Source organism: Leucoraja erinacea, chromosome 39 (assembly GCF_028641065.1).
Source record: "Leucoraja erinacea ecotype New England chromosome 39, Leri_hhj_1, whole genome shotgun sequence".
Classification (NCBI taxonomy): domain Eukaryota; kingdom Metazoa; phylum Chordata; class Chondrichthyes; order Rajiformes; family Rajidae; genus Leucoraja; species Leucoraja erinaceus.
The window spans coordinates 2,623,048-2,637,584 of NC_073415.1; the positions used below are offsets into that span (position 1 = coordinate 2,623,048).

The 14,537-nt window shown below is 45.3% G+C and overlaps 1 protein-coding gene and 1 long non-coding RNA gene across 3 annotated transcripts in view; both read right to left on the reverse strand.

The window, feature by feature from the left end:
* The window catches only part of LOC129714406 (uncharacterized), a 185,077-nt gene that overhangs the window by 2,782 nt on the left and 167,758 nt on the right, over positions 1-14,537 (reverse strand). The window lies entirely within an intron of this gene.
* The window catches only part of map2k7 (mitogen-activated protein kinase kinase 7), a 35,057-nt gene continuing 29,757 nt past the window's right edge, over positions 9,238-14,537 (reverse strand). For both annotated transcript variants that reach the window (XM_055663985.1, XM_055663986.1), the window contains 3 exons: positions 13,927-14,069; positions 12,522-12,567; positions 9,238-9,838 (listed from right to left, as the gene is read on the reverse strand). In XM_055663985.1, the coding sequence (XP_055519960.1) occupies positions 9,701-9,838; positions 12,522-12,567; positions 13,927-14,069 (327 nt within the window). In that variant the 3' untranslated portion in view covers positions 9,238-9,700. The remainder of the gene's footprint in view (positions 9,839-12,521; positions 12,568-13,926; positions 14,070-14,537) is intronic.

Below are 14,537 nucleotides of genomic sequence, written 5' to 3' on the forward strand. Positions count from 1 at the left end.
CAGCTCCTCACTGGACTGTTGGCACGCAGTAACTTGCTGTGTCACGCAACACAAGGTAATGGTGTCGCACTTGACACATGCAATGGCCAGCAGCGCTGCACCATGAATGCATGCTGCACTCTGGTGCATGCAGGCAGCAGTGCAAGGACCTCAACAGAATTCCTTTTCCCACCGATCACATACGACGAGCTGAAATGTACAGAAGCACTAAAGCTTGGATTCAAAGTACGAACACCTTCAGCAAAAGTGAGCAGTATGGCCATCATTCCCCTTGCTTAGTTTAGTTTGGAAATACAGCATGGAAACAGACCCTTCGGCCCATCGACCATTGATGGTAGTGGTGTTACTCACTGGTCTCCAGCTGTGTTCACAGGTAATTGGCCTCACCCTCGAGGGCTATTCACAGAAATGTCTGATCAGTGATGTGATTGATAAAGAACCATTCGCCCTTTAGAGCAGATGACACATCATTGATGATAAATGGTTCTAACAGAAGGGTGAGCAGCCTGGGGCAGTGGTTCATGTTGGTGCCAATGACAGGTGGGAAGGGAGATGAGGTCCTGACAGGAGAATATGGTTGGAAGCTTAAAGAAAGGACCTCAGCGTTACCACCTGTGCCATCAACAAGAAGTAGAAAGATCAGTTCAATGAGACTAAGGAGCTGGGGGCAGGAGGGAAAGGTTCGGGTATGTGGATCACTGGGCTCTCATACAGGGCAGGCGGGACCTGTACATGTGTGGGGCAAGTTTTTTGAATGCAGAGTGGTGGGTGCCTGGAACACACTGCCAGTGGTGGTGGTAGAGGCAGATTCTACAGAGCAAGGGATTCCAACCTGGGGCAAATTTACCCCCATGGGATAAATTTCACCCACCCAGGGGGTAAATATGTTGATTCTGGATTTGTACATTTTTTTTTCAAATATTATTTTTTTTTAATCTGAAATTTCCGAAGAAAATTTGAATTTTGTGAAAAACATTTTTTTTCTTTCCACCGCTTTGGACTTAACGATCTGTATTTTATTTTCTACTTAATTGTCTCATTGATTGATGTGTTCTCATTGACTGACTGTGTTTGGTTCTGGTAATACCGACCGGTATCTGCTCATCATTAGTTGTTCATAAATAAGTGAACTAACATTGTTATGTGCTGTTATGATTGGTATTTGAATTTAAAATAATAATGTTAAAAACAGTGTTTGAAAATTTCCCCTTTGTCGGATGCTTTATTATGGGAGACGTGTAATCTCAAAATGACTGAACAAAACAGGGTGGGGGTAAATTGACTTTCGACAAGTTGCCAGGGGTAAACGGGACGAAAACGGTTGGAAAACCCCTGCTATAGAGCCATTGAAGAGGCTTTTAAATAGGCACCTCTCTGTTGGATTGCAACCTTGTGGTCGGGGAGCTTGTGTGTCTCAGTGACCCCTAGAGCGATGCCAGCGGGAGATTCGTCTCCTGTAAGGGTCCCCCATGCTGGACAGGTCGAAGGGTAGAGGCCAAACCAAGAGCGATCCACTGGTCCTCCAGGTTGGGAGTTGAGGACAGGGCTAACAACCCTGTCTCGCAAAACAAATATGTTACGGAAACAGCAACTGAAGGAATCAACACTGCTGAGTGGAGGACCTTCGTTGTTGCCCTACATGCCAGGAGGCATAACAGGCAGTAAGTCAGTAAGAAAGTTAAATAGGCACATGGATATAGAGGGGATTACTTTAACCTGGCACCACGTTCACCACAGACATCGTGGGATGAAGGGCCTGTTCCGATGCTGTACTGTTCTTTATTCCAAGTTTCTCTTTATTCGCCGAGCATAAAAAACTTTGGGTGAAGGTTAGGAGAGGATTCAACCGTGCATAACTTTGAAAGCCCGGTCCGGAGCAGAGGGGGAGCGACTGGCAATGCCAACAAGATCTTCTCAAAGTCCAGAGACATTCGCAATGACAGAAAGGATAAGAAACCATTCACACTCCATACTGCTCATTGTAACACAAAATAAATAAAACACTATAACTTTTTTTTTAAAAAGATTTTTGAAAAAATAAGACATTGTCCATGCAAGAATAACATTAAAAGCAATTTTGTCCCATTCCATCTCATCCACATCCATGTCAAGCAGTCTCAGATCCACCACCACCATTAGTTCTGCTGCCACGCAATTATCCATTGACATTGACAGGACTGCAAAGGTCAGGCCACAGCTCATCATCTCCCTTGCACCCCCCCCACCTGCCTCATAGGCTTGGATAGACTGGATGTGGAGAGGATGTTTCCACTTGTGGGGAGTCTAGGATCAGAGGTCACAGCCTCAGAATTAAAGGACATTAGGAAGGAGATGAGGGGGAGTTTCTTTAGTCAGACGGTGGTGAATCTGTGGAATTCTTTGGAGCTGTGAAGCCAAGTCAGTGGATATTTTTAAGGCAGATATAGATAGATTGATTCTTGATTAGTACAGGTGTCGGGGGTTATGGGGAGAAGGCAAGCGAACGGAGTTAGGAGGCAGTGATAGATTGAATGGCGGAGTAGGCTTGATGGGCCGAATGGCCTAATTCTGCTCCTATCACATGAACTGACTCCACTAACTGTTGTGGTTTAGCGACTTTAAGCGCAGTTTTTCCCCGTCATAGCATCTGATTCTGGCAGGAAGAAAAGCCTTGGGTGGGTAGGTTGTGGCAACCGTCTCGAGAAAGGACAAATAATCTGCAGCAACCTAGAGCTGGGATCAGGGAGGTGTTTTGGACATTACGGTGCCCTGAAATGGGGGGACTATGTATAAACTCTGCTGTAATTTCTACATGGTGAAACCAAAATGTAGAAAAATGGTCTTTATTAAAATCTGACAATGTGCAATTTAACAACATGTGATGTTTTCGATTACAAATCTCAAATTGTGGTGTACAGAGGCAAATAAATAAATGATGGGTCTTTGTCCCAAACATTATGGAGGGCACTGTTATGGTAAGGAAAAAACGTCACATATCTGACATTCAACAAACTAAACCTCTACTAACTGACATGTGAGATGAGATCAGTCCAAATCTTGGGACACACCTAAACCCTGCCGTTATCTTGTGCCTAACAACACGAGCAATACTGGGCACTGCAGCGTAATACGTACCCAGATTACCCCATACATTAACATGCAAGTGATATATTGCGAATTACTAATTCCTACTTTTCTGACCAATCTACCATATGTAAAAGCTCCTTGTGGCTGCCTTTGTGTGGCATGCATACAGTATAGGCACCATCAATGTGTTCGCTGCAGGTTGAAGCTAACTGCAGAGAATACAATTAAAAAAACTTTGTTCAAAATTAAAACGTAAAAAAATAAAAATGCAATAAAACTGCATTTACTTCTGGAGGACTGATAAATTGAACCATTGTGATTGAAGTGAATCCTGGCATTATTATCTGGTGCAGGATTCAGAGCACTCGTGAATCTACAAGTCTGACTGTGTGTGTGTGTGTGCGCATGTGTACATAAGGGGGGGAGAGACTGACAGCCTGTTCTCTTGACAACATGCTCAATAAACCCAGGCGTTAAGAGAGCGAGGACAATTAAAGGTCAAAATGCCTCTTTCAGAAACTGCAATATCAAAAGATGTTTACAGAGATGTCTTCTTCACCATAAAGGGCTGACAGACATTAAATTCTGTTAAAACAAGTCCAACACAACTAAAAAAAAAATCAGTAGACAATAGGTGCAGGAGTAGGCCATTTGGCCCTTCGAGCCTGCACCACCATTCAATGGGATCAAGGCTGATCATCCCCAATCAGTACCCCGTTCCTGCCTTTTCCCCATATCCCCTGACTCCGCTATGTTTAAGAGCCCTATCTAGCTCTCTCTTGAAAGTATCCAGAGAACCTGCCTCCACCGCCCTCTGAGGCAGAGAATTTGAGCCCTTATCTCTTTAGTGGACTTTACAAATGTTGAGCGGTGGCTCTTTACTGAGGCCTACCTCATTGCAAGAGTATGTCAGATGCCTCTTGGTGCACAAGCATGCGATCTTTGGGTTGTTTTGACAATAACTTAGACATAAATGCTTTGTAGTTCAAAACCATTTTGCAGCCCTGGATCCATGTTCCTTACACAACAACAATTAATGCATCCGATTTGTGAAGTCCTTTCACTTCCACTATCCACAGGACTGCTTCCCTATTTCATCCATCTCTGCTATTCCAAAGACTGCCATCTGATTTTGCTCTATGCCTGCCCCCCCCCCCCCCCCCCCCCCCCTCGGTCGCAAGGACGAGCAGACCAGAGCAGAAGATGGGCTCCGGCATTATATTGAGCGAGTCATTCCCACCAGCACCTTCACTCCATGCATTGAGTGAAAACACCAGCAGACCAGCGTACAACACGCACACACTTACACTTGTGCACTCACACTTTTACACTGCATACACAACAGTGACATTGCGTATATGCACCTATCTTGTTTACACACACATTTACAGTGACAACTGCTTACATACACACAGACACCACTTACACACTTGGTGGCATCGATCAGAGAATGGGGTTAGGAGGGAGAGGTGGATCAGCCGTAATTGAAGAGCGGAATAGACTGGATGGGCCGAATGGTCTAATTCTGCTCCTATCACTTATGACTTTAGACACACATCTACCGTGTACATACACACACACACACACACACGGTGGCACTGTTTACACACTTACACCGTTTGACACACACACACACACACACCAATCACCATTATCCACATCAAGGACAGTGAGTTGAGAATCCATTGCAAGGGATCACCTTATTGGGCCTAGAAGTGATGCATAGTGCAATAGAACTTGGTAAGTCTGTCAGCTGCACAGTATTACTTTGCCATGCAGTCAGTGCGGACGATGTTAACGTCTTTTCACATTAAATCGCACACAGTCCCATCGCGGCTTTTAGGGTTCACTACTGAAAGGCTCCTCAAGGCCCCGCAAAAAGTTTCTCTCTGGCCTGAATTCTCCTTTTCACGTGTATGCTGGTGGACGTTGCTGAGAAACAGGGTCAGGCATGGCCGTCGCAGCCTCCTGAGATTCACTCGGTGAGATTATGGCTTATCTTATCATTGGCTTCAACTCCCAGTCTCCCGCCTCGTCCCCACAGCCTTCCGCCTGCGTGCGGCCTAGAACTCTGAGGGCGGCAGGCCTTTCATGCCACGCAGAGAAGGTGAGTGGTGTCGGGGCGGGAGAGTGAACTAGATGAAATGCAGAACACAGAGCAGAGGAGGACTCACAAATCCCCACAAACCTGCTCTACCCACCGTTCAACAGCTCATCCCATCATTGGTCTCAGCTCCATTTCATTGTCCGATCTCTTATACTCTATTTATCTCTTCAATATATTTAATGACTCGCCATCGACAGCTCTCCAGGGCAGTGACCTCCAAGGATTCACAACCCTCTGAGAGAAGGAGTTTCTCTTATCTCAATCTTAAAATAAACTCCCTTTCCGTACAAGACGTTCGTTCCCCTCTCGTTCCAGACACCCCTTTAAATAAACTATCAAATAAAGTATCTACTCATATAATCTTTTGCACTTAATAATCTGCTGTAGTAAAATAATAAGATTCCCAGTAAGTTTAAAGCTTCTAACAGGCATTTTTTTTTTTTTCTCTTTGGTGGTTTTTTCTTCAGTTTCATTCGGCCAAAAGCGACGAGATTTTTTTTCCCGAGCTGGTCTGAGAATGCTCGGTGGATAGTTTATTGCAAAGTGCCTCTGAACATTAGGCGCCAGTTGAAAGGATTTCAAGGTGAAGGCAGCTTGACAATGCGGTGGCAAAACTACTAAAGGTTGGCATGCTGGCTTCACAGGCAGGAAATATCCAGTCTGGTAACGAGGAAGTGCTTTACATTCCGATTCCTGAGAGAGTGAGTGGAAGGATTTGGGATTGCGCGGGGTGGGGGGATGTTAAGAAAATAAACAATGATCTTTCCACGGAGCAAATGGGCCCCCCTTCCTGCAGGATTTTCTGACGACAACACATGAGCATTAACTCCAGGGGGGGAAGCTGAATGTTTGCAGAATAAGATGTTTTAAATTCAGAACTGGCTTGTGGAAGGTAATATGAAGGTAAGGCAATTAATAGTGACATTATCAAACCTCTCCCATCTTGCCTTGCACCGTCCCACTTTCACGTACTATCTCACGTACCTGTTCCCCTTCTATTTCAAGCAGCAGCACCTTGTCATTCTGAAACTGCCCCAAGCCAAAGAGCCAAATCCCAGCGTTGCCCATCGCGGTGTTGGATCTTCACCTGAACGCTCCCCCCACTCTCTGAACTAATCTTACCACAGTTGCTATTCAGTTGCCGAGTTTCTATGCTTTTATACAGATCCTCTAAGATCAGTCTGAAGAAGGGCCTCGACCCGAAACATCGCCTATTCCTTCTCTTAATAGACAATAGGTGCAGGAGTAGACCATTCGGCCCTTTGAGCCAGCACCGCCATTCAATGTGATCATGGCTGATCATCCCCAATCAGTACCCCGTTCCTGCCTTCGCCCCATATCCCCCGACTCCGCTATTTTTAAGAGCCCTATCTAGCTCTCTCTTGAAAGCTTCCAGAGAACCGGCCTCCACCACCCTCTGAGGCAGAGAATCTCTATAGATGCTGCCTCACCTGTTGAGTTTCCCCGGCATTTTTTGTCCACCTTCGATTTTTCCAGCATCTGCAGTTCTTTCTTAAACAACTCTGAGATCATCTTTCACCTGTATAGGCCTCGCAAGCCTGCCCTGCCATTCAATATGATCATGGCTGATCTCTCTCTGGCCTCAGCTCCACAATGGTAACCCAAACAATGGCGTGTGTAGCAGGGCTCCAATACTAACAAATGGCCCTTGCTGTACAACACATGTATAAAACACAAGTGCAGATGATGATGAGAGAACAGTGGACATTTTCGCTCCCATTCTCGAATTATTTGATGCGATCTTTACTTGTATTCCGTTAAGAGATATAGCGCGGAAACAGACCCTTTGCCACATCCATGCGGGTACTTTAGAGAAAGGTTCAACTGCTGTGTGATTATTGTGCTTCCTGCTCACGACAACCCTCAGCAGACCATCAAACCAAACAGCTAACCGCCAGTGCTAAACTCTGAACAGCTTTCCGAATTCACATCCAACTCCCTCTGTCTACCACTCACCTGCCCTTCTCTCCGAGACCCTCAACCTTATCCTACACATACCGTGACGCCCATTTTAAAACCAATCCCACAGCCCTCACCTTCAAAATTACACCACAATGCAAGCCAGACTTTCAGCTTCCACCAGAAATGCAGGAGTTATCGATCCTGATAGGAAGAAAGGGTCAGCTCTCAGGGGAAAGAGAAATTGTTCACATGCTCTAGATTCAATTAAATATGTAAATGAAAGACGACCATGTTATATGGTGAAGTAGCTATACTTCACGTGTTGGGACAAAAGACTGGACGTAGAATACAGAAAGGGATCGCAACAATTAAATGCTATTATTACAACAGTTAGTCTACTTGCTGTGAAACTGTCTCCAAAATGGTTTGCAAGTCAGAGAAAAGCAAGGACAGAGATGATATTTGAACTGCTTTACTCACAGGGTGCTTGCTCTCCCCACTATCTCTTGCCGTGAGTGGGCTCGACATACACACACGAGCACACACACACACACACACACACACAGGGAGGGAGCAGCACAGTTCATTTCAGTAGATGTGATCCAAAGGTCCAACTCGCAGCGCGGAAGGAGAGGTCATGTCGAGTGTAAGATTGGTTTGGTTTGAGACAGCAATCAACTGATATCAGTTCATGAAATCAGAACAAATCAAGGTTGATTTTAGAGTGCGGCTGCCATCACATGCTCTCCATGTCATGGATTAGGTTTAACTTAAAAACGAAGGCCTCAAAGCATTAAAGGACAAAGACATGCTTTTTCAGGTGCAGAGATCTCCCCCCGTTTCAATGCTCACCTCCTGGATACAAGCCCTCCACTACCTGCCCATGGCACATCCTTACTGCAAATTATCTTCACGAGAGAGAGAGAGAAAGAGAGAGAGAGAGAGAGAAGAGAGAGAGAAGAGAGAGAAAGAGAGAGAAAGAGAGAGAAAGTGAGAGGAGAGAGAAAGAGAAAACATAGAAACATAGACAATAGGTGCAGGAGTAGGCCATTCGGCCCTTCGAGCCTGCGCCACCATTCAATATGATCATGGCTGATCATCCAACTCAGTATCCTGTACCTGCCTTCTCTCCATACCCCCTGATCCCTTTAGCCACAAGGGCCACATCTAACTAAGAAACATCTAAGAAAGAGAGAGAAAGAGGGAAAGAGAAAAAGAGCGAGATAGAGAGAAAGAAAGAGGGAGAAAAAGAGGGGGAAAGGGAAAGAGAGGAGAGTGAGAAAGAGAGAGAGAGAGAAAGAGAGAGAGAAAGAAAGAGAGAAAGAGAGACAAAGAGAGATGGAGAGAGAGTGTCTCTCGAAGGAAACAGCCTGCCAGCTGGTGGAGAGGTGACCATGTAACAGAAAGTCACCGCGGACTAACAAACGCGCTAATTTATCAGCTGTAGTGTGCACCGGCACAAGACCGCCCACTAGAGGCGAGAATAAAAGCACAAGCGGAGGTTTGAAAGGATTCAGAATCAAGACTCCATGATGTGAGATGCCGGGCCCGCCCGCCTGCCGGCCGGGATTGACATGTCCCGATTCAGCGACCTCACGGCAGGCCGGTGACAACAGGGGCGCTGGGGCCATCACCCGTATGTACAGCAACAAACAATAATGCAGGTATGATCACAAGGAATGGCCGGCACAAGTGTGATTCAGGTTGCAGCAGCACTGAGAGTGACTCCGAATCACCGTTTGCATATGGAGGTCGTTTACTAAAACCATTTGAGAATCTGTGTGATGGCCCAGTGAGTGGCCGACCATTCCAGACACTGGGCGTTGCACTGACTTCATCTGGTAAAACCACTTGATAATCAGGCGCGATGGCCGGCCCAGTGAATGACCCATGATTACAGGCACTGGGCATGCATCAGAACACACTGCATCAAAATAAAAACAAGAAGAAAAAAAACGAACCAAGCAAACAGTCTTGGTATATTCCGCCAGACTTTCGCTTGCAGAGTAATTCTGAAAGCCCTGTCCGATATTCACCTTTTCCAAAAAGGCTTTAAAAGTAACTGTTTGAAATAAAATAAAGCAGCAGTTTTCCATGCGTTTGAAACACACTAGACTATTGTAATACATTGAGTTCACATCAGCTACACTTTCATATTTAATAAATTAGGTAAAATCCTTTTTTTTTTTTTAATCACAGTGCATAACCCGGTAGTTATTAAACACTATATAAAGATGCGATTCCTCTGCAGTGTGCAATCACCATTTGTCCCGTTAGGAGAGGTTAACGGGGAAGGCCAGAGGCCAACGGCAGCGCGTAAGCTTTTCACAGTAAGTGTGAAACAAACCTTAGTCCAATACGCGGTCTGCAACACCTTTCCTACCAACTGAAGGTATCTCCAAACACACAACAACCCACACTCCTGAGTCAATCAAAAAGAACACACTAGACAGAAAATAAAACCCCCCATGGATAGACTATGTACAATTCATCGTTCTCAGGAGCTGTGCCTGACGCCGCGGGTGTTGGTGGTGACTTGCCGAAACTCCTCTCCTCTCCTCTCCTCTCCTCCCCCACAGGTTGAGTTGCCACTCTGCCTGCTGGCTACCTGGAGAAGATCGGGAGGTGCTGCTGGCTGAGGATGCTGCTCGATCGCGGTGATTCAGTCTTTGCCATCACCTCTTTGAACCACGAAGCCACGTCCACTTCTAAGGTCTCGTAGCGTTTAATAAAATTATGTTCCTGCAGTGGGAGAAAGGGAAGGTGTCACAGAGTGATACAGCCCTTTGCCCACACCGACAAACATGTCCCATCCACACTAAGCCCACCTGCCTGTGTTTGGCAAAGATCCCTCTAAACCGGTCCTATCCATGTGTAGGAAAGAACTGCAGATGCTGGTTTAAATCGAAGGTAGACACAAAATGCTGGGGTAATTCGAAGGAAGACAAAAGTGCTGGAGAAACTCAACGGTTGCAGCAGCATCTATGGAGCGAAGGAAATAGGCAACGTTTCCGGCCGAAACTGTAACTCTGTCTGAAGAATGCTGGAGTAACTCAGCGAGACAGGCAATGTCTCTGGGGAGGAGGAACGGGTGAGGTTTTGGGGTCAAGGCTCTTCTTCAGACATGTCTTATCCATGTACCTGTCTAAGTGTTCCTTAAACATTGCAATAGTCCCTACCTCAGCTACCTCCTCTGGCAGTCTGTCACTTACACTTTGATCTGATATTTTGTTAGTTCATAAGCTTTTATTATTATTAATGTTTAGTGGTTTCGGAGTCATTCGTAACTGTCACTGTCTGCCATGTTGTTACTTGTGGGCGGAGCACCAAGGCAAATTCCTTGTATGTGAATACTTGGCCAATAAACTTACTTACTTACTCCCAGTACCCTTTGTGTGAAAAGGTTACCCCACAGAGCCTATTAAATCTTTCCCCCTTCACCTTAAACCTATGTGTTAATGTCGTCTTTTCCAGGGAGTTAGAACCTCCCTACCATTGACCCAATTACACTCAAACCAATTAGGAGCAGACGAGGGCATTCGATCCAATTTGAGATACCAGCTACCAAGACAGATGTGTACAGCAATTCGTTCTTCAAGCATAGAATATTCTTCACCCTACCATAGTTACCCAACCAGATGCAACTACATTTAAGGTAGCTCTTTTTTCCCCAAGAAAGCTTTCTTGCTTAAGTCCTCCCTCCACCAGTTTAAATTCCATTTGGAATATTTTGGTGGACCAGGAAAGCAAAACCAAAACACCTCATGCTGCCTCGGCAAGGCCACCAGCATAAACAAGGATCAGTTTCACTCCCTCTTCTCCCCTCTCCCATCGGGCGAGAGGAAAATGCACACCTCCAGATTCAGGGGCAGGTGTTATCAGGCAACTGAACCATTCGAGAAACAACCAGCTACTTTCTACCTCATTGGAGAAACCTACTTCAGACTATCTTCACCGGACTGAATCTTGCACTAAACGTTAATCCCTTCATCATGTATCTGTACACTGTAGATAGCTCGATTGTAATGATGTATTGTCTTTCCGCTGTCTGAATAGCACGCAACAAAAGCTTTCCACTGTATCTCGGTACACGTGACAATAAACAAAACTAAAGATAATAACTCATCTCAGAAAGCGCTTCATAAATGAAGAGACGGTTGTGCAGTGTTCACTGGCCAAGTTGCAATGCACTCAGTCACCATGTTCAGCAGCAGATGAGAGCAGATTTTAAAAGGCAGGTTGGGATGGGCAATAAATGTGAAACAAGATTAATAAAATCTCCGCTGTGAATCTGCTTGACAACATTCAGCTTCCACTTCCAGAGCACAGACTGTAATTGCAGCACATCTATGATTGTGTAACTGTACAAAGGTTCTTTTGCTGTCTGTTCCTGTGGAGACAAAGTATTTCTTCATGTTCTCCAGGGATGCTGCCTATCCACATTCTGCAGAGATGCTGCCTATCCATGTTCTCCTGGCTATCCTCTTGAAAGTATCCAGTGAACCGGCCTCCACCGCCCTCTGAGGCAGAGAGTTCCACAAGACTCACAACTCTCTGCATGAAAAAGTGTTTCTTCGTCTCCGTTCTAAATGGCTTACTCCTAATTCTTAAACTGAAGCCCCTGGTTCTGGACTCCCCCAACATGTTTCCTGCCTCTAGTGTGTCCAAACCCTTAATGATCTTATATGTTTCAATAAGATCTCCTCTCATCCTTCTAAGCTCTAGAGCGTACAAGCCCAGCCGCTCCTTCTCTCAGAAAATTACAGTCCCGCCATCCCGGGAATTAACCTTGTAAACCTACGCTGCACTCCCTCAATAGCAAGAATGCCCAACCTCAAATTAGGGGACCAAAACTGCACACAATACTCCAGGTGTGGTCTCACTAGGGCCCTATACAACTGCAGAAGGACCTCTTTGCTCCTATACTCGACTCCTCTTGTTATAAAGGCCAACATGCCATTCGCTTTCTTCACTGCCTGCTGTACCTGCATGCTTACTTTCATAGACTGATGAACAAGGACCCCCAGATCCCGTTGTACTTCCTTGGGTCCATTGACCATTCAGGTGCGACAAGCAATTGTGAGGTCAGATTGGTCTTCCCCCATTCAAGAACCCAAATCTTTGACTTTTACTTGTTCTTCCCTAAACTGAAACACGTAACGCTTCCTCTGTGTACGGCCCCTTTATTCAGACCCAAGGCAAGCATCCCTCATTGGTGTAGTTACAGCTTGGCTGGGAACACTGGAACTGTGAAATCCACCATGCAAACACAACTGCTCGGCTGAAGTGCGAGTTAATAGCCACAGGGAGTCCTTTCACACTGTGCTTGGAACTTAATTAACCCCAGCACCAGATCTGTATTATTAATCTCAGGACATGTGCAGGCGGACAAAACATTACATTAATATCACAAAGGGATACTCACAAGCAATTTGTTGTATTTTGGTCTCTTCCTGTGATCTTTTGTAAGGCTAAGAGGATAAGAAAGGAAAGCAATATGTGATTGAAGCAGATTTAGGCCATTCGGCCCATCAAATCTATTCCGCCATTCAATCATGGCTGATCTACCTTTCCCTCTTTCCCCTGCCTTCAGCCCATAACCCCTGACACCCGTACTGATCAAGAATTTATCGATCTCTGCCTTAAACATATCCATAAGGAGATTAAATAAATTGAAAACAAAGGCCGTTTAGTTTTACTTGAGGATTAAAGTTTAATTTTGATTGGGATGAGCAGATGAGCTCATGGCTGGCAGGTGCTGGATTTTTAAGTACATTCAGGATACTCTTTTGCAAACATGTGTAGGTTTACCGGGTGCCGCTGTCAGCGATGGCAGCCTCGCCAACGGTCTGTCTGTCTTTTTGTCTTTTTTGTTATTTTTAGTGTGTTTTCAAAAGTATGTGTTAATGTTCTCCGGTTTGTTTAATGTGGGGGGTGGGGGAGGGGGTCTGGGGAACCTTTTTTTCAATCTCTTACCTTGCCGGAGATGCGACTGTTTTAGTTTAAGAGATGTAGCATATAAACTGGCCCTTCAGCCCACAGAGTCCACACCGATCAGCGAGCCTCACACATTATCCTACACACACTAGGGACTATTTTACATTCAGACCAAGCAAATTAACCTGCAAACATGTACGCCTTTGAAATGTAGGAGGAAACTGAAGATCTTGGTGAAAACGTACAAATCTGTACAGACAGCACCTGTACAGACAGAGAATGGAGCGGCTGGGCTTGTATACACTGGAATTTAGAAGGAGGAGAGGGGATCTTATTGAAACATATAAGATTATTAAAGGTTTGGACACACTAGAGGCAGGAAACATGTTCCCAATGTTGGGGGAGTCCAGAACCAGGGGCCACAGTTTAAGAATATTTAGAACGGAGATGAGGAAAAATAATTTCGCCCAGAGAGTTGTGAATCTGTGGAATTCTCTGCCTCAGGAGGCGAATTCTCTGGATGCTTTCAAGAGAGAGTTAGATAGGAGCTCTGAAAGATAGTGGAGTCAAGGGATATGGGGAGAAGGCAGGAACGGTTGGGAATGATCAGCCATGATCACAGTGAATGACTGGCTGTGCTGGCTCGAAGGGCCGAATGTCCTACTCCTGCACCTATTGTCTACATGTTCAAGAAGGAACTGCAGATGCTGGAAAATCGACATAAATACAATCAGGTCAAACTCAAGTACAATAGATAGAGCAAAGGGGAAGATACAGAATGTTGAATATATTTCTCAGCATTGTGGCGCACCACTCCATTACTAGTTGGGGAAGATATAAATTGATGTCATGTGTCGAGCTTGCTTTATAACATATCGCCAGGTTTTACTCACCAATCTTTTACAAATGACTGGAAGTTCATGGAGAAACCCATGGTCTGAGGAAGCAGAGGAGGGTCTTCCTGCAGCACTTTTGTTAAAACCTCAAAGTCTGTTTTACAGTTTATGTACGGAAACTGCCCTGTGGCGAGTTCAACCTGCAGACAGATGACAGATGCAGAGTTCAGTTAGAGAAACAAACCATTCAAGACCAAGTCAATCCCCATTTCCTTTGATAGGAATGGGGCATTATTTCATTCTACAGTGCATGTTCCACGGTTTAGACACATTTCTACGCAGAATGTTGTGTGACTCGGAGTTGAACCATTGAACGCTGATGTATTTTAAGGCTGATTTTAAACTATTTTCATTTCAACTGAGTTTAGAGATACAACATGGAAACAGGCCCTTCAGCCACACTCAATATCATACTAGTTCTCTGTCATCTCACTTTATCACCCATTCCGTACACTGTAGGAGCAATTCACAGAAGCCAATCAACCCACAAACCCGCACAGTGACGCAGCCGATAGAGCTGCTGCCTCAGAGCGTCAAAGTCCCGAGCTCGATCGTGACCTAGGGTGCTGTCTGTGCAGAGTTTGCTCGTTCTCCCCTTGACCGTGTGG